Here is a 20187-nt window from a genome sequence, read left to right as displayed (position 1 = left end):
AAACCAAGCATTGAAAAGTGGCTGTGGCAGTGGCAAAACATGCCCTGTCGATCTTAATAACCACCTAAAAATAAAGAACCAACTCCAGGGGCTCTCGCTCTCTCTCTTCGTATAAGCCAAAAACGAAAAAGCCACCAAAAGCGCATTGCTGAAGAAATGATGCACACCGCGCCTCAGCCACGCCCGCGGTTCCACTTGCTGCTCACATGCCGCGTCAACAGCTTTGGAATTCGATATTGACTCTTCATTTTCTACTATGAATCCATCTTTTTTTTTTTTTTTAATTTTACCATCTGCCTTTTTAATCTCTGTTCCTCTGCCTGCTTCTGTGTGCGATTTCCTCTCTTTTTGAAATCTCGTGCTCAGCTCATGCAATCGTTCAACCTACGCTTGTTTCATCCCACCCACGTCTAAAACCAGCATCATCAAACCAACCACCTACAACAACAAAAAAAAAAAAAAACCTCCACCAAGCGTCGTCGTCATCACCATCATCATCATCACCAACATCTTCCCAAAATGGCGCCGTGGCAGCCTCTTGAAAGCGCCTCCAACCTGTTTACCCGCCACGAATCCCAATACCAACCTCTCATCTCTCGAAACCTACAGCATCCAACTCACACTCAGGCCGTGACATTGGGCGTCATTGGCGGCTACGTCGTGGCCATTGCCATTCTCTGGAATGTGCCCTACCTGCGCATGATTCTGTGGCCATTCAAGGTGCGTACCACCATCTCAAGTCCCCAAAACCAGCTTCATTCATACACACATATGTCATGTCCATATATATATATATATATATATATATATATATATACATGCATCTACCTACATATATGAAATGATACATCACAGCTAACCAACACCCCACCCCACCCCAGATGCTCGTCATCGCCTTCCACGAATTCGGCCACGCCATCACCGCCATCCTCACCGGCGGCCGCGTCAAGTCAATCTCCCTCGACCCCCACGAAGGCGGCGTCACCCACCTCACCGGCGGCATCAGCGCAATCACCCTCCCCGCGGGCTATCTCGGCTCGTCCCTCATCGGCGCCCTGCTCACCATGTGCGGCTTCGACATCGTCGCCAGCAAAGTCGCCTCCATCGTCCTGGGCGTGTGCTTCCTGCTGACGCTGTGGTGGGGGAAGCGCGACTGGCTGACCATCTTGACCGTCCTGCTCGCCGTGGGCTTGCTCGTGGCTTGCTGGTTCATCGTTCACGCCGAGGCGCTGCGCTTTGTCGTGCTGTTCATCGGCGTCATGAGTTCGCTGTACAGCGTGTGGGATATTTGCGACGACTTGATCTTGCGCAAGGTGAATGAGTCGGATGCGAGCGTCTTTGCCAAGCGCTATGGCGGCTCGTCGCAGTGCTGGGGAGTCATTTGGTCCGTCATCTCTGTGCTTGTCATGGCTGTCGGCATCATCATTGGCCTGGCTGCCTTTTCACAGTCGTTTGCGCAGCAAGAAGAGGATTCCAAGCATTTCATCCCAACCTAGGCAAATCATTTCCATCATTTCAAAAACGACCAAGGGGGAGAATAAGAGGATGGGACGAGGAAGAAGAGAGTGCTGATAGCGGCCTTGTTAGGAGTTATGAATTTTGTGTTATGATACCCAATGTTAGAACTGATGAGATTGATTATAGCAACATATAATTAGCGGTACAAGAAACGAAGTTATGTGCAGTTAATTCAATATGTGCAAAAACTGAAGCTATATACAGTAGAACTTTAAGACAAACATATATACATATATACAATCCTGTTCCATCCAACAATCAAATCATACCAGTTCATCCTCTTTCAAGGTATCTGTACACGATCCGAGTCTCATAACATGTATTTTTTTTTTTCCCTTATTTTATAATTTTAGTTATTTCAAAGCATTGACAACCTGGGCCTCAAAGCCAGTGTTCTGGTAAAGCTGGGACATATCCCACATCATGGCACCGGCAAAGGTGCTGCTGAACCCCTTCGAGTACTGGAAGACTGAAGTGAGCTGAGAGCCAGAGACGTAGCCGCGACCAGCACCTGGGCCAGCGGGAATGCCGACAAGAAGCTTGACGTTGGGGTTGGGGCTCGTCTTGGCCCAGGTATCCCAGGTCTGGTAGTTGTAGTTGTTCTGGCTGCTGGTGCCGGGCGTGTAGCCACTGACGCCGCAAGGATTGTTGTAGAACTGAATCTGGATCCAGTCCATGGGGACGGCGTTGATCAGCGCACCGACAGCGGCGTCTGGGAAGAAGCACTGAGGAGCAGCAGAGAAGTAGTACTTCTTGCCGCCGGCAGCGTTGGAGAGGCTCTTGAGCTGGGCGCCGAAAGCAGCGAGGTTGTTGGTCGTGGCCTCAAAGTCGAAATCAAAGCCGTCCACGATTGCACTGCCAAACGGACGCTCGGCAGAGCTGCCGGACTGAACGGGACCGAACATGGCCCAGACCTGGTTGGCTGCGGCTTGAGCAGCGCTGGCAGAGCTCCAGCCACCTTGGGTGTAAGAGTCACCACCAAGAGAAAGGAGGATGGTCTTGCCGTTAGCCTGGCAAGTCTTGATATCCGCCCTTTAAAATGAATTAAAGTTAGTCCATATTTGCATACACATCAGACACCCATTTCTTCATATAGAGAAACTTACTCAATTTCAGGGCAGCTCAGGAGCCAAGGGTTGTCGGAGAAGGGAGTGCATCGGTCACCAGCATTGGCAAAGTTGGTCATGGGAGGAGTGATTCCGTTTAAGAAAGCAATGTCAATAACATTAATATTGGCATCTACATGGCAGCTGTCAGATTCAACATGCTCTTTTTCTCATTTTGGCCGATCAAAGCTTGCAGTGTTGGGAAATAAAGCAGAAACGTACCGCTGCAGTAGGTTGAAAGACGCTGTTGCGTGCTTTGCTGGCCGGCCGAGTTTTGTCCTATACAGATGTCATGTTAGATAGCTATTTTCCCTTATATAAATTGTGTAAAAGCTCATAAGAAGGGCCTTACCCCAGTACACAGCAATGTTTTGCTTCGAGTTAACATTCCAGCCAGCAAAGACGGAAGGAACAAGAGCGAGCGCGCTCGCAAGAGTGGTCAAAGAGGGCATCGCGGCTGAAGAGATGGTGAAGCTGCTAAGTGCGAAGTGAAGATGCTGACAATGATGAAGGACAGAGTGTCACCTAGACTGGTTGGACAAACGGCTTTTATATCCTCATTTTTGGTTCAACATGCCTCAACATCCAAGAGCAATCTCTCTCCACTTCTTACCGCGATGCGACATCCATCTTTGGGAACATACGTAGCATTGAATCGACCGTCCTTTCTTCACCAGCCCAAAGCTTCCACCTCCGGACCAAAGGATGAGGCGAGACGAGGATTATCACAAGCCCATGATGGAGCCATGCCATCTAGGGCAGCTTCGAATAAGAGAACGACTAATGCCGGCAATTGGATCCCTCGGTTTCGCTATTGTAGTTTTAGAGATATTATCAGTCAAGATAGCGCTTCATACTAAGTAAAGGAACCGCGAGGTGCCATGTACGCATAATCCTAGCGAAGAAGAAGGATGGTGGCATTCGAAGGCGTGTGCCGAGGCCAGATTGGTTAACGCTCCGAAACATCAGGGGTTCTGGCTACTACTCAGATACAACGTACAAAATGCTTGGTAGTACCAATCAAAGTCGCCAAGCTTTACCGTTTTATCAATATTGCTGCCTATCTTACGCAACTGCCAAAGGTTGATAATGGCCCCTTCACGTGCTGGCAGACTATGTATATATGAAGCGAAACTCCACACATGTTTGTGCGAGGTCGCATACATACGTGGTGAACCCATTGTCCATAAGGTGTCACTAGAAATACACAGAGATAAGAACAGAGAAACAGAAACAAGATATTGATGAGAGCATATCAGAGTCTTGACTTACGGTAAGGTTTGCAGAGAGACTGGGATGTCATACCTCCTACCTACTTTGGCAGAGGCTCGATGCCAATATCGAATAAGGTCAATAGCATGCCTTCGGACTGCCCCAGAGCGACATGGAACATGGAACCCTAATTTGGAATCAAACATGGATCAGTCAGTAAGCAACAGTTAAGCTTGAGTAAGCCCCCTGGCATATCGATCTAACAGGCTAAAATGGTCGTCAACGATAATGATCCAAAATGATTTTCAGGCGGCCAACTTGGCTCAGCAGATTTGAGTTGCACACGACCGGCTACCACAGACAGCATCTAATGGTGCTGAAGAGACGCAAACAAATTAACTGCGGCTAAAAGGTCCCTCTTCATTGTGGCCTTGCTCATGCGACACACCACAATAAGCTTGACACCTTTCACTCATCTGCAGCAGCGCGCGAAAAGGCATGGAAAGTGATGGTTTTGAGCAGATTATAGCAAACAGCTTGCTCAGATTCCAAGTCCTCCTCTCATCAAATGGATCGTAAGCATTTTTCTTGCCGCCCAAAGAGACACCTCCACCAGTCGGAAAAAAGTTCGACGAAGCGTATCGCTACAGCTAGTCTTCTCTTGATACAGCAGCTTCCTGCTTTGGCATAGGAGGAACGCAGATGATTTTTGGGCGAATGACCCCCCTGCAGGAACGTTATCCGCAGGAATATCCCAAGAAGGTTTAAACCTTCACTGCAAATCATTTAGCATTTAGATATCGTGGGGAAGCAGAGCCGCGGTTCGGTTCAGCCCGGCTGCCCCAGTGCTCATATCACACTTTGTTTTCCAGTTCTAAGTTGTCTTGACGATTTCACTTTGTTTTGAAACGCCAGGATAGACGAACGCCGGAAATATGATGACAGCTGCGTAGGAACAGCTATAAGCGTGTAATGTATCCCTTTCTTTACTCGTCTCTGAGTATTTTTATCCCTTGGGATGCTCAACGCGGCTTTCGTCGGCGCTCATGACCCTATCAAAGACGTGTTGCCACCTGCTCCTTAGGTATGGCTGTAAAGTGAATTATTCATCCCCGGGGCTGTCATCCATCACAATAGCTAGTGTGCTTCAAGCATCACACATTAGCCGCCAGCCTATTCGGCGCAAGCATCATTTAAAGTAGTGGAGCGATGCTCCGTGGGGTACTGGAGAGTCGGCTTTGGAGAGAATTGCGTTGCCCATTACTAGCACGAGAATGGCAACTTGCGAAGTCTGTTAGTCCCCGATAGCTCCGGTACTCTGGTAGAGATGCTTTCGATCTTGCTGATCACTTACGCCACGCTCGCTTGGTAGATCATGACGCTGATCTTGTTTGCCTCTGTGTCCATGATCAGGGAGCATCAGCCCCAGTTAGAACGGTTATTCTGCGATTCCCTCAGCCATGGCTGCCAGTGTATCTGAAAGGGATTCGAAAAGAGAGTCGAGGTCTTGCCCATTCGATGCTTGATATCCACAGCCCCACGTGCTTCATGCAGCATCTCACGTCTCCCGCGATGCAAGTTAAGCGTGTGCGTAAGATGGAAGAGAGAGGTTTTAGTGCGCGATGCAACGTAGACTTGCCAATGGCTTGCAGTACAGCGCACCTTCTCAAAGCTGCCTTATCAACAGCCAGGATGAGACGTCATCCGCCGACAGTGATAACCTCTTTTGGCGAGCACCAAGACATTCTGGTAAGAAACAGTGCCCAGGGCTCGGTCCTTGCTCTCTGCTGCAGTATAGCCTCTCACCATGGCATAGCTCTAGGTACATGTATTAGCTTTTCCAGGCAGACAAATAATCGAATAAATCTCAGGCAGTAATTAAATTTTATTTATCAAGCTTAAAACGTCTGTTTACTTTATCCGCTAACAGTAACAGTAGCGGTAGTAAGCACATAGGTATTTATCATGATGTTAAAACTACTAGGTAGTCTCTCTCCGCGCGTTGTCCCCCACCTAAGGCAGTTTCAACACCAACACCAACCCCAGCTTTCCAGCTCTAGCTGCAATAACTACTTACACCTTCTGCCGTGCTGCTAAACATCATATTACTCCGCTGCTGAACCACTCATCCGTCTCAACAAGAACAAAGGCTCTGTTCACACACCTCTCCGACGTCATGTGATGCAAATCCAAGCTAGACAGCGGCCGTTCCTGGCGTCTGTCAACTTGAGTCCTCTTAGCTTCTTGGCAGGCCATACAGGATCGGTCGCCCACCTGTCTTAGGAAGTTCAAGCCTTAGAGTTCCCAACTAGGCCTGCGTTTGCTACAGTTAGGTAACGTTACCTGATGCTGAGCTACACAGATATCCCTTATCAGCATTTTCATTTCGGCTGGCAGCTCTCAAAGTTGTATATATTTGTATAACAAAGTATCCGCGTATTTGCATATATCAGTCCCATAAAGCCATTCCCTATTCCATGACTGAGAGAGAAGAGGAGTAGGTACTAAATCCTTTTGCCGTCTTCCATCTTGCAAAGCTACTAGTAGTTTTAGGCTGATGGCTGTCTCTATCATAAGAAAACTTGGCTTCCTCATTTGAGCAGTTCGATGACCAAGTGCAAAGGTATCTTGACTGTGACCTCGCTCTCTCATCTTTGCTTGTAGATAATACCTTGCTTCCCATCAGGATTTGATACATCGTTGGTTCCGGTAGTATATCATTACATATGTGATGCCCTTATCGATCTTTTGCGCCCATCTATCGCGTCCAATTTCAGATCCCGTAATCAAGAATCATAATAGCAGAGAGCATCCATTAAAATTTACCTTGTATTCCCGTTCCATTATTGCAGTAGAGACCTCCCGCAATGTGATATTGCAATATCTTGGAAATGCAGTCCCGTCAACGCCAATTGTTCAACTCCAGGTGTCCCAAATACATGCCCACTTATTGATAGTCAAGAAAAACCTGAGACCTCATGGCAGCATCATAATCATGGTTCTACCATCGGCCACGGCGTCCACGGCCCCCAAATCCGCCTCTTCCACCGCCACCTCCAGCCATGCCTTGATCATAGCCGAAGCCTTGGTTTCCACCAAAGCCTCCACCAAAGTTTTGACCCTGGCTTCCCTGGGCACCCGCGTTGCCGCCGGCATTTTGCATCCCAGAGAACATGGCTGCCATCTGGCTTGGGTCCATCTGGGAAGGATCCATGCCAGAGGCCATCATCTGCTGCATCATGGCTTGCATTTCGGGCGGGATTCCATCCATACCAGGCATGCCAGCAGCGGCACCTCCGCCGCCAGCCCCGCCAGCCCCAGCACCTCCTCCACCTTGCATGCCCATACCTCCCATCATCATCATGTTGAAGTCCTCCATCATCTTCTTGTTGTTGACAGCAAAGGCATCGGCGCCAAATTCGCCACGGATAGATTCTTGCTTGGCAGCATATAGCGCCCATGTGAATTCGTCGAAGCCGTAGTTGAAGTAATCGCTAATGTCTGTGCCTGGCTTGCGCCACGGTTTATCGCTATCTGGCAGATCTGGCAGGATTGGTCAGTTATCAAAGGAAGCCAGCAGGAACAATAGCCACATACCCTCATCAATGTTTATTTGTGTTATAGGCTTGCCAGTCGCAGGGTGAATTGGAATAGCATTGATATCAATTGTGGACTTCGAGGCGGCAGCTGAGGTTTGATCTGCGCTTGGGGCGGCAATGCTCAGAGCGTTCGTCGCTTTCGAGTCTTCATCTCTCTTGACCGGCGCCGTTGACTTTGCGGAGATGTCGTTGGAGGCTGATCGTTGGGGAATATTTCTAATGTCGCTATATTTTGCTTGTCTGTCATCGCATAATCAGTCAAAGAACGGCAATATTAATAGGCGCTCAAAAAAAGCGTTCGCGCAGAAGCACGGCGGGCCTAGGGTCAACGTACGGCGGCGGCGCTGCCTTTGTGCCATCTTTTCGCTCTGTGATGATGTCTATATCCTGAAAACCACAATATTAGCATACAGATTGTAGCACATTTCGACACAAAAGGGTCAAAGTCGCGTACCGAATCGTCATCATCATCTTCGTCCATGGCGCCGCTCTCATCTTCCTCTTCGCCTTCCTCTAGCTCTTCTGCCTTGAGCTTTTTCTCCTCATCTTGTTCAATCTTTGGCTCTTCTGGCTGGTAGAGATCGTCATCTTCGTCCATGTCCATTTTGGTAGCTGATTGGAGGCAAATTTGGTATAAAAAAAGTTCTGGATTATACAAGAAGATTAACAAAGTGTCGTGCACATCAATTCAGAGTCGAAGCTCTACCAGGTAGGTAAGAAGCTCATCTGCAGGCTGATAGGCTGGATAAGCCCATGGTGGATCGTAGCAACACAGCCCCGGGGTTTTTCCGTATCCCTTCATTATCAGCCATTATCAGACCCGCAACAAAGTCCAGTCCAAGCTCACGCATACTGAAGTAAAAGCTCCACACGAATTAGACCCTTGACTCGCCTGTCTGGAAAAAAAGTTTCAAAGCCTCTCTTATAGAGGTGTGATGTCTCTGGCGCGGTCAGCCAGTGGCCCAGCGGGTCTTAGCATTAACACTGGAGCTGCCAATAGCCTGTAAGCTTTGCTAAATCTTCAACACCACGCCTTTAGCGTTCTGATATCGCCCAAACTTATACTCTACACCACGCCTCTCTACTCTCCAACATCTCCCATATCACCCAATTGGTCACGCCTTACACTGTCGTCCTCTTGTTGTTTCTAACTAAACGCGCCACAGAGGCACTGCGCAGCCAGCAGCGACTAGGGGACTGTTTGGTTCTGGAAACGCGTCGGCGAATCCAACAACACCCAACAATATGGCGACCACAGGCGGCCTTTTTGGCGCCAAGCCAGCAGGAACAGGACTCTTTGGAGCCGCAACGACCGCGAGCCCGCAAACAACCACCGGCGGAGGTCTCTTTGGCGCCGCTACAACCACGCCGGCAGCGACGAATACTGGCACAACTGGCGGCGGCTTGTTTGGCTCAACAGCGACTGCTCAGCCAGCTCAAGCATCTGGTACAACTGGTGGTGGTCTTTTTGGAAGCAAGCCTGCGGCGACAACGACAACGGGAACGGGAGGAGGCTTGTTTGGCAATACCGCGACCCCTCAGCAGCAGACAACCACTGGTGGAGGTCTGTTTGGAAGCACCCCTGCGGCCCAGTCCAGCGCCACAACCGGTGGTGGTCTTTTTGGAAGCAAACCCGCGGCGACGGCAACGGGAACAGGAGGAGGTTTGTTCGGCAGCGCTGCGCCCACTCAGCAGTCAGGAGGTGGCCTCTTTGGTTCGGGAACAACTCCAGCAGCAGCCACCACCACAGGAGGTGGTCTCTTGTACGCAATCCTATATTCGTTTTGAAGGATTTTCTCGGCCAATGCTAACAAAAAATGCAGTGGAGCAACTACAGCTCAGCCAGCACAGTCGACAAACCAAGTTGCCGCCGTCCAGGTCAACTATGACAATTTGCGACCACGATCGCGATTCGATGACCTTGCTCAGCCGGTCCAGAACCAAATTGCTCTCATCGACAAAGGCATCCAGCGCGTCATCAAGATGAGAGATGAGATTGGCGAATTCATGCCCCAGCATGAGAAGGACATTGATCAGCTCGGTCGAGACGTCCAGTTTGTCGAGTCCAAGTTCAAGACAGTCCAAGACGCCCTCAACCGCGATATTCAGACTGTCAAGGCCCTACAAGACATGACCAAGAAGAACGTCACCGACGCTCAGCTCTCCTTCAAGGCTGCGGACAACCTCAAGTTACCGACACACTACCACCAAACCGGCCTCTTCGCCGGCCCCCCTCCAACCAGCGACTCCAACTCAGCAGACGCTTCATCGGCACATGCCAGTGCCCAAGACCTCATTACTTATTTTAACCGCATCTGCGATGACGTCGAGAAATATAAGAAACGCCTGGACGAATACCGGGCGCAGATCGAGCGCGATATGCCCGGGGTGGAAAACGGCCTCTACGAACAGATTCGCAGCCTGCGCGACCACAGCAACGCGCCGGTCCAGGACCAGCTGAGCCAGGTGCTCGCGGCGCTGCGGGAGATGGGCAGCGCGATCGTTGCCCAGGCTGGACAGATTGCGGATACGCGGGAGAGATTATCACGATTGCAGGCTGGGTTCTTGGATAACGGCCTGTATTCTGGCATTTCCTCATAAAGCGCTTACGATCTTTGCTTTCATGTCTGCTTTTCTTCGGGTTTTGGGTTTTATCTTTTTTTATTTAATGTTGTTTGGTGGAAGGGAGATGGTTTAATCATTAGGCGGCGCTTGCTGTACAAGGGCTGTTTACGGCCGAGCATATGACGGGGGCTGTTCATTGTCAAGAAATGTATGACTATGAGAAGGGCAGCAGCGACAAAAAGGAGTATCTAGACGATAAAATATAGGGGAATGGCTGGTGTTGATCATGGCTACAAGTGTAGCCACAAGAAGATACCCTCCTTTTAGAAGATGAGAAATAAGGAAATCTGCAAGGGTGAGGGGCTCTAAGCAAATTCGTTTTCACTGGCATGTTCTTTGTATGTGTGTGTGTGACTCATCTTAGAATCATGGTATATGAAATGGGTATATGCGAGTACCTCAGTAGAATTTTATATACATGCGTGTGTGGAAATAATAACCAAAAGAAAAGAAAATTTGCTCCAATGACAGCTTCTTCTTCAAAGTTTTTTTTCTTCCGTAATAACCAAAAGTCTTTCGGTAATTCAAAACAAAACGCCGGAAGTGGTGAAACAAGTAAAGAAAAAAAGAATAGGGACTTTTTAATATGTTCCTTCGCCGTCATCTCCATCCCCGTAGTCATCGCCGCCTTCGTCACCATTGTCAAAGTATCCTTCGGCATCGTAGTCACCCGCATCTTCATCATCGTAGACCTCATCTTCCTCCTCCTCCTCCAGCCCCTCGTCGTCTTCCGCGTCGCCAACGTCATCACCCTCGTCATCCCGCAGGGCGTCCAGCCTTTCCAGAATATGTTTCCCATCGACCGGCACGCCGTCGTCCTCGCCCTCGATAGCAGGCATGCCAAACGCCTCTTCCGCATTCGGCAGAGCATTTACTTTGCTCAGCTCCAGCTTACGCCTCTTCCTCACGCCACTGGCATCTGCGGAGTCGACCGTGTCGAGCAGCTCAGGTGGATACATTTCTCGACATACCGGCCGGGAAGACCATTCTGGGAGTGCGCGTTCCGGACGGGAGAAGCGCTGTGAGTAGGTTGGCATTGCGCTGAAGGGATCGACGGAGGCTTTGCTTTTGACGTCGTAGAGGGCGTTCATCTGGTCGCGGCCGTAGGTTTTGCGCGGCGCGTTGGGATCGATGAGGGAGGTTCGTTTGGATGTATATAGCGGCGATGAATGGATCTGGTGACGGAGGAGGAGGAAATATTGAACGCCGTTGTATTCTGTGGTGTTTAGGTCGCGAGCTGTCGGGACGACATAAGGCTGGAAAAAAAAAGAGAGAGAGAATGACCGTTAGCAGCAGCTCTCACCTATAGAATCTTTTTCGAGATATGCAGCGCATGATCTACTTACTGGGAACAGCTCAGAGGGCCGAGCATCAGGCTCATCTGTGTCATCCCAAGGAAGACCCGGCCGTCCTCCTCTGCCTCCTCCCCTGCCTCCTCGGCCTCCTCCTCGCCCACCACCTCTTGACATTTCCGACTCAGCTCAAGCAAGTCCCTTGCGCAAAGCTCCAATTGCTCGGTGAGCAGGTGTATTTCAGTGCTAGTTTATGAATATCGGAGCAGATATGGTGATATTATTCGCTATACTGTCGAACTTCACGACAGCAGTGCCAGATATTTTTGCTGGGTATAAAAAAAGCCGACTTGATGGACTAGGATGAAAATGACAGAAGAAGCTCAATTGGAGCGCCAACTTTCAGCGACAGAGAAAAAAGTATGGTGGGGAGGGCGGAATTTCCTCCGCTGTGACGCTGCCCCGCTGCCTGGGCGCTCGCCGTCAGCGCATCTGCCTGCTATTGCCTACCCTGGAAATTATATAGTTATAGTTTCCAGCTCTATAATTCGAACGTTTCAGGTTGTCATTTGAAATCTTGAAATCCAGAGACTGCTGCTGAAATCAGCAACACCTTTCGCCGTTAATCTCATTCTATTTTATCACATTAGACATTATCCTCACCTTCGAGTTTATCGGCAAACCGGGTTCAAAGCTGCTGGTGGTAGCTGAAACCTCGTCATGTCTGAACGCATCATCCCAGACGGCAACCCAGACGCTCACCCCATCTCCGGCCTTGAGGAGTTCCAGGCTCATCTAGCAGAGCTCGAAAACGACCCTTCTGTGCCGTTCAACCTCAAGCTTCTCGACGATATCGAGCTCCAGCTAACAGGTAAGACACCCGTTGATCGCAGAGCCCAGGAAGGATTGCTAATCAAACAACCCTCCCAGAATCCAACATCCCTCCTCTCCTCCCCACCGTCCTCCCTCCTCTCACCCAAATCCTCAAGTCAACCACGCAAGATCCTTCTCCTCTACTTTCTCTCACCATCAAGCTCCTATCGCCTCTCACCTTCACCCGCACCCTCACCATCGCCGATCCTCCATCCATCCTCACAGCCCTAAACTCTCCTCTCTCCGGCGCCAATCTTCTCGCCCTCGCCATCATCCACAAGGCCGCCAAAGCACCAACCGAGGCCGCCCTCCTCAGCACTCTCCCCGATGTCGTCGAGGCTCTCATCCGCCGCTGGCTAGAGAGCCCGGACGTCGGCGTTGGCGAGCGCGCGGCCAAAGTGCTCGGCGACTTGCTCGAGTCAGACTGCGAAACCATCCGGCCAGCAGAAGGAGTCAACGGTGCAAGCAGCTATGACTTCAACGGCCTGAGCACCACCAGGCGTCGTATCCCCGGCCACGGACGTCTCTGGCGCGTCATCTTCACCCAGCGACCCTTCCTGGAACTCATCAAAACGCTCTGCTCCCCTGAAACAGCACATCCTCCCACTCGGCCTCGACACCAAACTTCCCTCTCACAAGGCCGTCTCCTACGCCTTCTCACTCGTCTCGCAACTCTCGATATCCGCGCCATAAACACAGCTCATCACCAAGCTTTATTCCCCCTTTCCACCACTGCCATCGCCCCCAGTGACCAAGGGATCCTGCAATGGGCTGCCCTGGAGATGCTATCTGGTTCAGACGATATTCTCATGCACCTCAATCTCATTGACTTTTTTGAGACTTTTGTCAGCGTCATGCGCGTATCTCGCCTCACTCCTGAAGAAAATGCCATTGTAAAAAAATTGGTTAAAGTGGCGACCGAAGGGGATGGCCAGCTGAAGGAGGCTCTGAGAGGATTGCCGAATCGGACTGTGGAAGAGGAAGCTGAGCCTTTGCGTGCGTATATCAGCGATCTGCTAGATTAAATAAGAATTTCTTCTTTGTCCACAAGATTTCACAAAAGAGTCTAAAATCTAGATTAGTCGCATAAAATTACCTACAAATCAATCGAACCCTATTTGTCTACAAAAAAAGGGGTGTAAGATCAAGTAGATGGTTAGCGGGAAGGGCTACGTATAACAGGCGTAGCTAAATATAACATCATACTATTATAACATTGTATCTCCTACCTGACAACAGTATAGGCAGTCCTTCCTAACATACACAAACACACATGGTGCTTTGGAAAATAAAAGAAAAAGAAAAAGTCACACTCGTCTATTATATCCGCCCTCCAACGCCATAAATCGCTGTCCGCTCTTTTGTCATGCCTGACTTACAGCATCTTCCGTGCGGCAGCTTCAAATCTACCACCAGGAAGTTCCTCAGCATTGGTGCTGACCGTGCTGTCCCGCCTCTTGTCCCCAGCCCTTACCAGCCCTTCAATTCCAAGGGACACCTCGCCAACCCTCCGTAAAACTGCAAGTAGCGCACCGCGCAAATCCGCCGTCAAGTCCTTTTGGAGCAAGTCAATGGCGAGCGGGTAGAAAGAGCTTAAGTGAGTCTTGAAAGCCTCTTCGGGGAAAGTAGCGAAGCCCTCAAGCACATCAACGACGACTGGTCTCCATGCAATGATGTTTCTCTGCTGGCTTTCTTCCACCAGCAAAGAGTACCCCGTGATGATGTCCTCACACAAAGGCACCAGAGCGGCTTCGATGTCGGGTCTGCTCTTCAGCCTTTCAGGTGCATCATCTATAAACATCCTGAACAGGATAGACACGTATGTCGCCGCAGCACCACTTTCCTGCTTCAGCAAGTTGGGTGGCTGCTTCATAAATCCTTCCCGCCAGAGCTTCATTCGAAGCTCCTTATCTTCGTTGAAGCGGCGTGCGAACTGGAAAGAGCGCTTCAAAAGAGCCATGAGTCGTAAGAGCTCGGTGGAAGGGATATTTGCGTATACGGTATCGTTGCTAAAGAGCTCGTTGACCGTCTCAATCATAAGAAGCTGCAGGACACAGCGGGAAATGATGCGGTTGAAAAATCGCCGGCGAGCAGCTGTCACGACGACAGGCTGCTGCTGAAGGTTAGAAGTCGGTTTGAACTCTTCCAACTGCTGTCCATTGGTGGTATTTGCCGCTGAAGCCTGTGCCTCGTCATCATCTAGCTTGTGCAAAGTTGGGTGATGAATGGACTCTGTGTCGGAAGCGCCGTTCTCGTCTCCGCCATTAATCTTCAATGTATTTTCATCCCCAGCGGAAGGAGTTTCGGCAACAGTTGGGCTGAGAGGTGAGGTGAACTCCAGTCCATTGGATGACGACATTGACATAGAAGTAGTCGCCTCCATATTTGCCGCAGTGAAGAGTTGGTATGCTGTTGTCCGCTCGAATAGTTCACAAAATGCTCCAACGATTTTGGTCCAGTGTACCAGGTTAAATTTTGTCACGTTTTTCAATATCAGCTGTTGTAAACAGTTGCTACCAATGCGAGATATCGTATCATTTTCTTGGCAAATGCAGAGAGCGAGCAGCTCCAAGAATCTGTCCAACATATATTCGAGTGCATCGAAGTAGTGTGTAAACAGCGTGATCATGTTGCGTAGAGCTTGGATCATCGTAGTGGACAGCCAGACGGACAACTCTTCATGATTAAGAACGTTTGTCATCTCCGGTCTTGAGCGTAAGACCATGAAGATGGGATAGAGTTGCTGTCGCCAAAGAATATCCCAAAACGGCTGGGTAAACCCACCTCCGTACTTGAGGAGTGCAGCAAAGAAGTATTCCAACGCATTTGAACGAACCTCAAGGTCTTCACCAGTCATTAGCACATCATGGAAAGCAAACAGCACAGGGAACCAATAGCCCTCTTCCATGGAAGTTTTTGTCTGCCCCTTTTTGGGAGGTTCTGCAGCTCCGTCATTTAGGGACGTGGAAGTATTCCATGGCTGATGCGACAACGGGCACTCTGGTGTTTTGAGCATTGTTGGAATAATGGACTTCAGCAGCTCCAAAGCGCCCAGACTCTTTTTCTGGAATTTTAGATTCTTCGAAAACTCTGTCAAGCAGACGATAAGATCCGTAAACGCTCCTTGAGAAATGACAACGCCGAATTTTTCCTTGTAAACCTGGCTAACGTTCTCATATGCAAGATAGACAATGCTCTCGTACGGCTCCCGGGCAGCAACTGTAAAGACACCAAACATGGTCCTCCATCCAGAGCGGATGTTGTCTCCTCGCGCCTGAATCATCTGGATGAGGCATCGCAATACCATGTCTTTGACAGTGACATTGTGAGAGTTGGATAGCACATGCTCAAATGGCTTCAGGAAATCTTTCTGGAATTTGAATCCAGCAAGCTCTTCAATCTCCATGAACCGCATAGACAGCTGGCGCAAAGAATCCAAAGCAAAGAATACAATGTTCATGTTATTATGACATCCGACTTGGTTGAAGTGCTCGCCGAGTACTACCCAAATATTGCTCCACTCGAATCTCACACGATTCATGTTGTAGTAGCTAATTTCGACAATTTTTTGCAGACTGTATGTCCGGGGGGAATCATTCGAACCTGAGACTTTGATCTCGTCCCAGCTAACCTCTGTTAAGGCCTTGGCAAAATAGACCATGGCTTCACCCGAAAGGTCAGCTGTGCTGGAGAATATTCGATCGACGCTTCGAATCAGTTCGTCTGAGCGGCTCTCGAGAGCAATCTCGTGAGAAAAGCCCTTGGGGCCAGTAGCAGATCTCTGTCGTGGTCTGTTCTTCAACTGCATAGACGAGCGAGATTCTGATGTCCCGGACCGCTGAGGGGGATAAAGCGCGCCTGGGATACATCTGGGATGGCACTCTCATCAACGCCGCCAGAGATCAATTGTAGTCGATCCAACTGACTGATGCACATGAGAATATCCTTCCACGACTCTTGCAGAACATTGCCCTCTGTCTGAGCGAGATCAAGGATCACCTTCAAGGCTTCAATGTTTTTGGCTTGCATTTCCTGGGGGTTGTTCAGGTTTGTAGCATTTCGAAGAGCGGAAATGAATGCTTCTCGAGGTGTTGAGAGATTGAAGAGGCAAGCAATCTGGGTTGCTAGCCTCATGCCCTCGAGGCATAGTTTATTAACTTCAAGGTTATGTGCCTTTTGCATCTGCCCTGAGAGTGCAGAGAAGATGGACATCCATGTAATATCAAACATGGCCTCGACATGCTTAAAAGATGTTGCTTCAATATATTTGGGAGTAGTCTTGGAGGCGTTTCGTCGCTGGCTCTTGAACAAGTTCTTGAAGAGCTGCTCTGAACGCAACGCAATCTCTTCTGACTGTTGCATATAAGCTTCCCGCTGCAGATCTCGGCCTACATTTGAGAAAGCTTGTCCCAAGCCTGCAGCCAAACCGCTTGGCTGCGTAGGCAGATTGCCCTGGGCAGCTGCAATGTCCCGCTCGCTCTTCAAAACAATTTCGTTGCTGGCAATTTCTTCATAGATGGAAATCTGATATTCATGGGGCAAATCAGAGTTGTCGTTAATGCCCGCATTGTTCCGAATGAATTCCTCCTTGGTCATTCTCTTGGCGATCTTGCTGCTGTGTAGATCTGTATTTAGCAAGATCACTGAGTACGCCAGTACATATGCCGTGTCGGCGTTGGCAAAGGCGTTGGGGTTACCAAGCACATAACGCTCGGCAAACTTGAGCATAAATCGATCGATTTTCTGCGCCTCTCCCGGTAGACGGAATGACTGCAAAAATTGACGCAGGGCATCAACGAAACGCTTCTTGGTGAAGTCCATAGAGTCCACAAATGCGTGCATAGTATCAATATTTTTCTGATCTCCTTCACCAAGATATTCACCAATTTGTGCCTTATCCAGCTTGTCTTCGCTAAGCAAAAATGTGGCTATATCTTGAGGTGAGTCGCTCGCGATGAAGCCATCGCGAAGGAGCAACTCAATTCCCTTTTTAGGCTTGAAGTTAAATTGCCTGATTCCCTTCATGAGGGCCGTTTTCCTAGCCTTTTCTTTGCTGAGATAATCTGGGTCATCCTCTAGCACGGGAGTCGAAGGGGGCAGGGGCGTGTCAAGTCGAGAAGCACTTTCGCTGGTGGGATCGATGGACGGCCGCAGCTCATCAAAAGAGGTTCTAGCATCCGCATCCGTGCGAACATTTTCGCTATCTGAGCGTACAGAGGCCGACCAATTAACCAAAGAGCGTAGCGTCTCAACAAGGGCCTCGAGTGATAGGCGTTTGATTGCATATTCTTTGGGGTAGTCGGTTTCATTTTCCTGATGTGGGATTATCTGCGCAACGGTGAGCGATGGGGGAAGAATACCCTTGAGCTGCCACTCGCTCGCTGGCGCAGTCCTCCCTCGGTACTCCTCATATGCTTGCTCATGGATGGAGGTAATCGAGACTGGCGCCGTCGCAAATTTAGATAGATCTTCAATAACAGTTTGAAAGATGTTCTCTACGGACTGATCGCAATCGTAGTTGAGATACGTCTCAACTAATGCTCTCGGATCGGCGCAGAGGCGGTTCAGGATGGAAACAAAGTAGAGCTTCTGTGTTAGCGGGGCATTCTTTTGGGACAAGAGCGCCAAATAAATCTCATTGAGAATGACCTCAATTTCTTTCTAGTCTAGAGTGAGTCTCTGATACACATCGATTATATGTCGAGTAGGAAGATGTAAAGAAGGCGGGTAACCTACCTTGAACGAGGGGCGCATGTATTTAAGCATGAGCCAGAAAATCTCACAGCAGATATCAAAGATTCTATCCACCGAACTAGCTCCATTTCGCGTAATGCTGAGACAAAGATAAAATTTAATGGCTTGAAGAAAGGTAGTGGGCTCGTTGCTCTTGGAGCTCCTAATAGTACAGAGAGGCGAAGTGAAAACTGCAATGTTGTTGTTCAGAAGGGTGTGGATGAGGTGCAAAGAAACGAGCTTGGAGCGCATTGCTCCACCTCGCAAGTCGAAGAGCTGCTCAGGAGGCAGAACTTTGGTTGACAAATTACAAAAAGATCGGAAGATGAGATAGGCATCCCGGATGTAAACTTCATCTTCAGCATCTAGCGCGTCGCTGTCCTCCTGCGGACCAGACTGCCCTGACACGGACACATTGCTGTCATCTCTCTTCTCTGATTTGAGTCGCGTAACCATAGTAGGTCCTTCGCCAAGTGTTGAATCGTCGAAACTCTTGCGATGTTCCAAATCTTTTAACGTGAGTTTGGCAGCATTGGCCGGCTCTTCCGGTGCATCGTTGTTATCCGGCTGTGAAGCCGAAGCCGAAGCGTCTTCCCCATCATCACTGTGACGGTTGCCGTTGGCAATCTCGGATTGTTCAAAAGTAACATTGCTTGCGCCGTGCTTCAGGTTGTCCAAACTTAATCTGGCTTCCTTCATGTGAAGTCTAGTCTTGACTCGCTCGAAAACGGTGCCGACCATCTGGGTGAGAGTTCCCTGTGCAACCTGCTGGTTGGCCGTGCTCCGAGAGAGCAGGAAAATGTTGTAGGTCTGGCGCACAGCCTTCAGCAGGCCTGCGCCATGAACGACGATCTTATCATTCAGGACGGCGGCTAGGAGTGACTTGACAATCTGCAGCTGGATTTCGACAGCCGTCGTCTCGCCTAGGAAACAGTCGCAGATGGTATCGATGGCTCGTTCAATTAGCGGGGATGCCGGTTCGGCGCCTTCCTTGTGTCCATCGTCCTTGGCAGGAAGGGAGAAGTATGAATATGATATCAGCTTTCCAATGCAATCGAGAGCTGTCGTTGTGAGCTGCGGGCTGCCGGTCTTGGTTGCGAGCTGGAGAGGCGCGAAGACGATCTCGGGATCGGGTAGCTGATCCTGCTCTTTGATGGCATCGAGGGCTGTCTTGGTCAGGTCGGCCAGCTGCTTGTTTCGCTGGGCATCTTTAGAAGTCGCAATGGCGTCCAGAGAGGACACCACGAATTTTAAGGAGCTCATGAGGCGCAGGGAGGCCGGATATGAGAGACAATCGCCACGGAAGAAAGACGCGGGAGTTAGGGACCTTGGGCTTGGTCCATCGATTGGGGCTGCGGTTCGGAGGCAAGGGCACTGGCGAAGACGGAAGAGTGGAACGAAGGGCTTCGCGAGCAGGCCGAGGAATTGGAGAGGCCGGTGCCTTATCCCGCAGCTGGCGGATCAGAGAAAAGCTGCGATATATCAAGGCAAAGAGCTCGGAGTTGACGTCTCTCGACAAGGGGACAACATTTCCAAAAGCGAGAGGGAGCCGGAGAGCGGGCCCCATTACGCCGCCTTAGCCTCGAGGCGTACGTACCAATTGGAGGTGCGAAACAACGCGCGCTGGAGTACAGAGTACTCTAAACGTTCCAGCTCAGCTAGTGAGATTCTGCAAGATTGCTCTTACTCAGGCACCAGCTCCAAGTATCCAGTACCTGATCATCGTTTTTTATTCAGCAACAAGCCACTTCCAATTCAAGCCACAGCCAATAGGCCAAATGCCTGTCTAATACAGTACTCTAATCTCTAAGTGGAAGACAGTGATAAGGGTCCACTGCGAGAATGTGCTGTACGCTGCAGCTGGAGACAGTGCCTACCTATTCTTGAGGCCCTGCCCCAGCTTGGTCTCTGCAGCCAATCTGCACAGGCACCCGCATACTCTGGAATACTGATTGAGACTATCCGTCTGCCTGCTGAGATGTGTCGAATTTCGTATTTAATTGCCTAGGTAGTAGGCAGCCATTTCTCCTTTGCCGTGGCTAAAGCCACAGGCATCGTGCAGCATTAGGCTTCAACCACCTCAAGCTCTAACACGACCGCTGTGCTCAGAACCTGAGACGTCTCGCTGCCTCCCTTCTCGATAGGAGGCGTTGCTTATTAGAGTCGCCTAAGCAGCAGCACTTACCGTTTGCAGCATCATCAGACACGATACGAAGCGCGCTGCCGCAT

General features: G+C 49.9%; 7 protein-coding genes across 8 annotated transcripts; 3 read left to right on the top strand and 4 right to left on the bottom strand.

Annotated features, from left to right (window-relative positions):
• The first annotated feature begins 288 nt into the window (after positions 1-288).
• Positions 289-1772, top strand: TrAFT101_002031 (uncharacterized protein). Its single transcript, XM_024901809.2, has 2 exons — positions 289-720; positions 882-1772. Exons 1-2 carry the CDS (start codon positions 520-522, stop codon positions 1494-1496), a joined length of 816 nt encoding a protein of 271 aa, XP_024763148.1. The 5' UTR covers positions 289-519; the 3' UTR covers positions 1497-1772.
• Positions 1773-1871: 99 nt separating this feature from the next.
• On the bottom strand, positions 1872-3076 carry CHIT33 (Endochitinase 33; the record flags this gene model as incomplete). Its single annotated transcript, XM_024901808.2, has 4 exons — positions 1872-2550; positions 2625-2757; positions 2847-2903; positions 2977-3076. 4 exons carry the CDS (start codon positions 3074-3076, stop codon positions 1872-1874), a joined length of 969 nt encoding a protein of 322 aa, XP_024763147.1.
• A 3146-nt stretch (positions 3077-6222) lies between these two features.
• Positions 6223-8127, bottom strand: FIP1 (cleavage polyadenylation factor subunit fip1). Its single transcript, XM_024903645.2, has 4 exons — positions 7890-8127; positions 7770-7822; positions 7434-7675; positions 6223-7379 (listed from the first exon to the last, which is right to left on the bottom strand). Exons 1-4 carry the CDS (start codon positions 8037-8039, stop codon positions 6838-6840), a joined length of 987 nt encoding a protein of 328 aa, XP_024763146.1. The 5' UTR covers positions 8040-8127; the 3' UTR covers positions 6223-6837.
• A 157-nt stretch (positions 8128-8284) lies between these two features.
• On the top strand, positions 8285-10522 carry TrAFT101_002028 (uncharacterized protein). 2 transcript variants are annotated; one of them, XM_066126494.1, is made up of 3 exons: positions 8285-8438; positions 8602-9198; positions 9259-10522. In XM_066126494.1, exons 1-3 carry the CDS (start codon positions 8371-8373, stop codon positions 10034-10036), a joined length of 1443 nt encoding a protein of 480 aa, XP_065982597.1. In that variant the 5' UTR covers positions 8285-8370; the 3' UTR covers positions 10037-10522. The 2 variants fall into 2 exon arrangements, with proteins under 2 accessions (XP_065982597.1, XP_024763145.1); XM_024909638.2 differs by having other exon boundaries at positions 8285-9198.
• On the bottom strand, positions 10409-11717 carry TrAFT101_002027 (uncharacterized protein). Its single transcript, XM_024899690.2, has 2 exons — positions 11407-11717; positions 10409-11316 (listed from the first exon to the last, which is right to left on the bottom strand). The coding sequence occupies exons 1-2, from the start codon at positions 11527-11529 to the stop codon at positions 10642-10644; spliced, it is 798 nt and encodes a 265-aa protein (XP_024763144.1). The 5' UTR covers positions 11530-11717; the 3' UTR covers positions 10409-10641.
• A 188-nt stretch (positions 11718-11905) lies between these two features.
• TrAFT101_002026 (uncharacterized protein) lies at positions 11906-13451 on the top strand. The gene is made up of 2 exons (XM_024903644.2): positions 11906-12223; positions 12283-13451. Exons 1-2 carry the CDS (start codon positions 12073-12075, stop codon positions 13248-13250), a joined length of 1119 nt encoding a protein of 372 aa, XP_024763143.2. The 5' UTR covers positions 11906-12072; the 3' UTR covers positions 13251-13451.
• Positions 13452-13600: 149 nt separating this feature from the next.
• On the bottom strand, positions 13601-19463 carry TrAFT101_002025 (uncharacterized protein; the record flags this gene model as incomplete). Its single annotated transcript, XM_066126493.1, has 3 exons — positions 17962-19463; positions 16152-17886; positions 13601-16083 (listed from the first exon to the last, which is right to left on the bottom strand). The coding sequence occupies exons 1-3, from the start codon at positions 19219-19221 to the stop codon at positions 13601-13603; spliced, it is 5478 nt and encodes a 1825-aa protein (XP_065982596.1). The 5' UTR covers positions 19222-19463.
• Positions 19464-20187: the final 724 nt, after the last annotated feature.

The sequence above is a fragment of the Trichoderma asperellum genome, chromosome 1 (assembly GCF_020647865.1).
Source record: "Trichoderma asperellum chromosome 1, complete sequence".
In the NCBI taxonomy this organism is placed as follows: domain Eukaryota; kingdom Fungi; phylum Ascomycota; class Sordariomycetes; order Hypocreales; family Hypocreaceae; genus Trichoderma; species Trichoderma asperellum.
This window is presented reverse-complemented; position numbering and strand designations above follow the sequence as displayed.

What these genes read in the sequence shown, in the direction of transcription:
- TrAFT101_002027 (XM_024899690.2), bottom strand. Translation starts at nt 11,529, where the DNA reads ATGTCAAGAGGTGGTGGGCGAGGAGGAGGCCGAGGAGGCAGGGGAGGA. An exon ending in GGCCCTCTGAGCTGTTCCCA is followed by an intron (nt 11,317 to 11,406) that starts GTAAGTAGATCA and finishes TTTTTTTTCCAG; the next exon opens with CCTTATGTCGTCCCGACAGC.
- TrAFT101_002028 (XM_066126494.1), top strand. Translation starts at nt 8,371, where the DNA reads ATGTCTCTGGCGCGGTCAGCCAGTGGCCCAGCGGGTCTTAGCATTAAC. An exon ending in ACTGGAGCTGCCAATAGCCT is followed by an intron (nt 8,439 to 8,601) that starts GTAAGCTTTGCT and finishes AACGCGCCACAG; the next exon opens with AGGCACTGCGCAGCCAGCAG. An exon ending in ACCACAGGAGGTGGTCTCTT is followed by an intron (nt 9,199 to 9,258) that starts GTACGCAATCCT and finishes CAAAAAATGCAG; the next exon opens with TGGAGCAACTACAGCTCAGC.
- FIP1 (XM_024903645.2), bottom strand. Translation starts at nt 8,039, where the DNA reads ATGGACATGGACGAAGATGACGATCTCTACCAGCCAGAAGAGCCAAAG. An exon ending in AAGATGATGATGACGATTCG is followed by an intron (nt 7,823 to 7,889) that starts GTACGCGACTTT and finishes TGTGGTTTTCAG; the next exon opens with GATATAGACATCATCACAGA. An exon ending in ACAAAGGCAGCGCCGCCGCC is followed by an intron (nt 7,676 to 7,769) that starts GTACGTTGACCC and finishes ATGCGATGACAG; the next exon opens with ACAAGCAAAATATAGCGACA.
- TrAFT101_002031 (XM_024901809.2), top strand. Translation starts at nt 520, where the DNA reads ATGGCGCCGTGGCAGCCTCTTGAAAGCGCCTCCAACCTGTTTACCCGC. An exon ending in TGATTCTGTGGCCATTCAAG is followed by an intron (nt 721 to 881) that starts GTGCGTACCACC and finishes ACCCCACCCCAG; the next exon opens with ATGCTCGTCATCGCCTTCCA.
- TrAFT101_002026 (XM_024903644.2), top strand. Translation starts at nt 12,073, where the DNA reads ATGTCTGAACGCATCATCCCAGACGGCAACCCAGACGCTCACCCCATC. An exon ending in TATCGAGCTCCAGCTAACAG is followed by an intron (nt 12,224 to 12,282) that starts GTAAGACACCCG and finishes CAACCCTCCCAG; the next exon opens with AATCCAACATCCCTCCTCTC.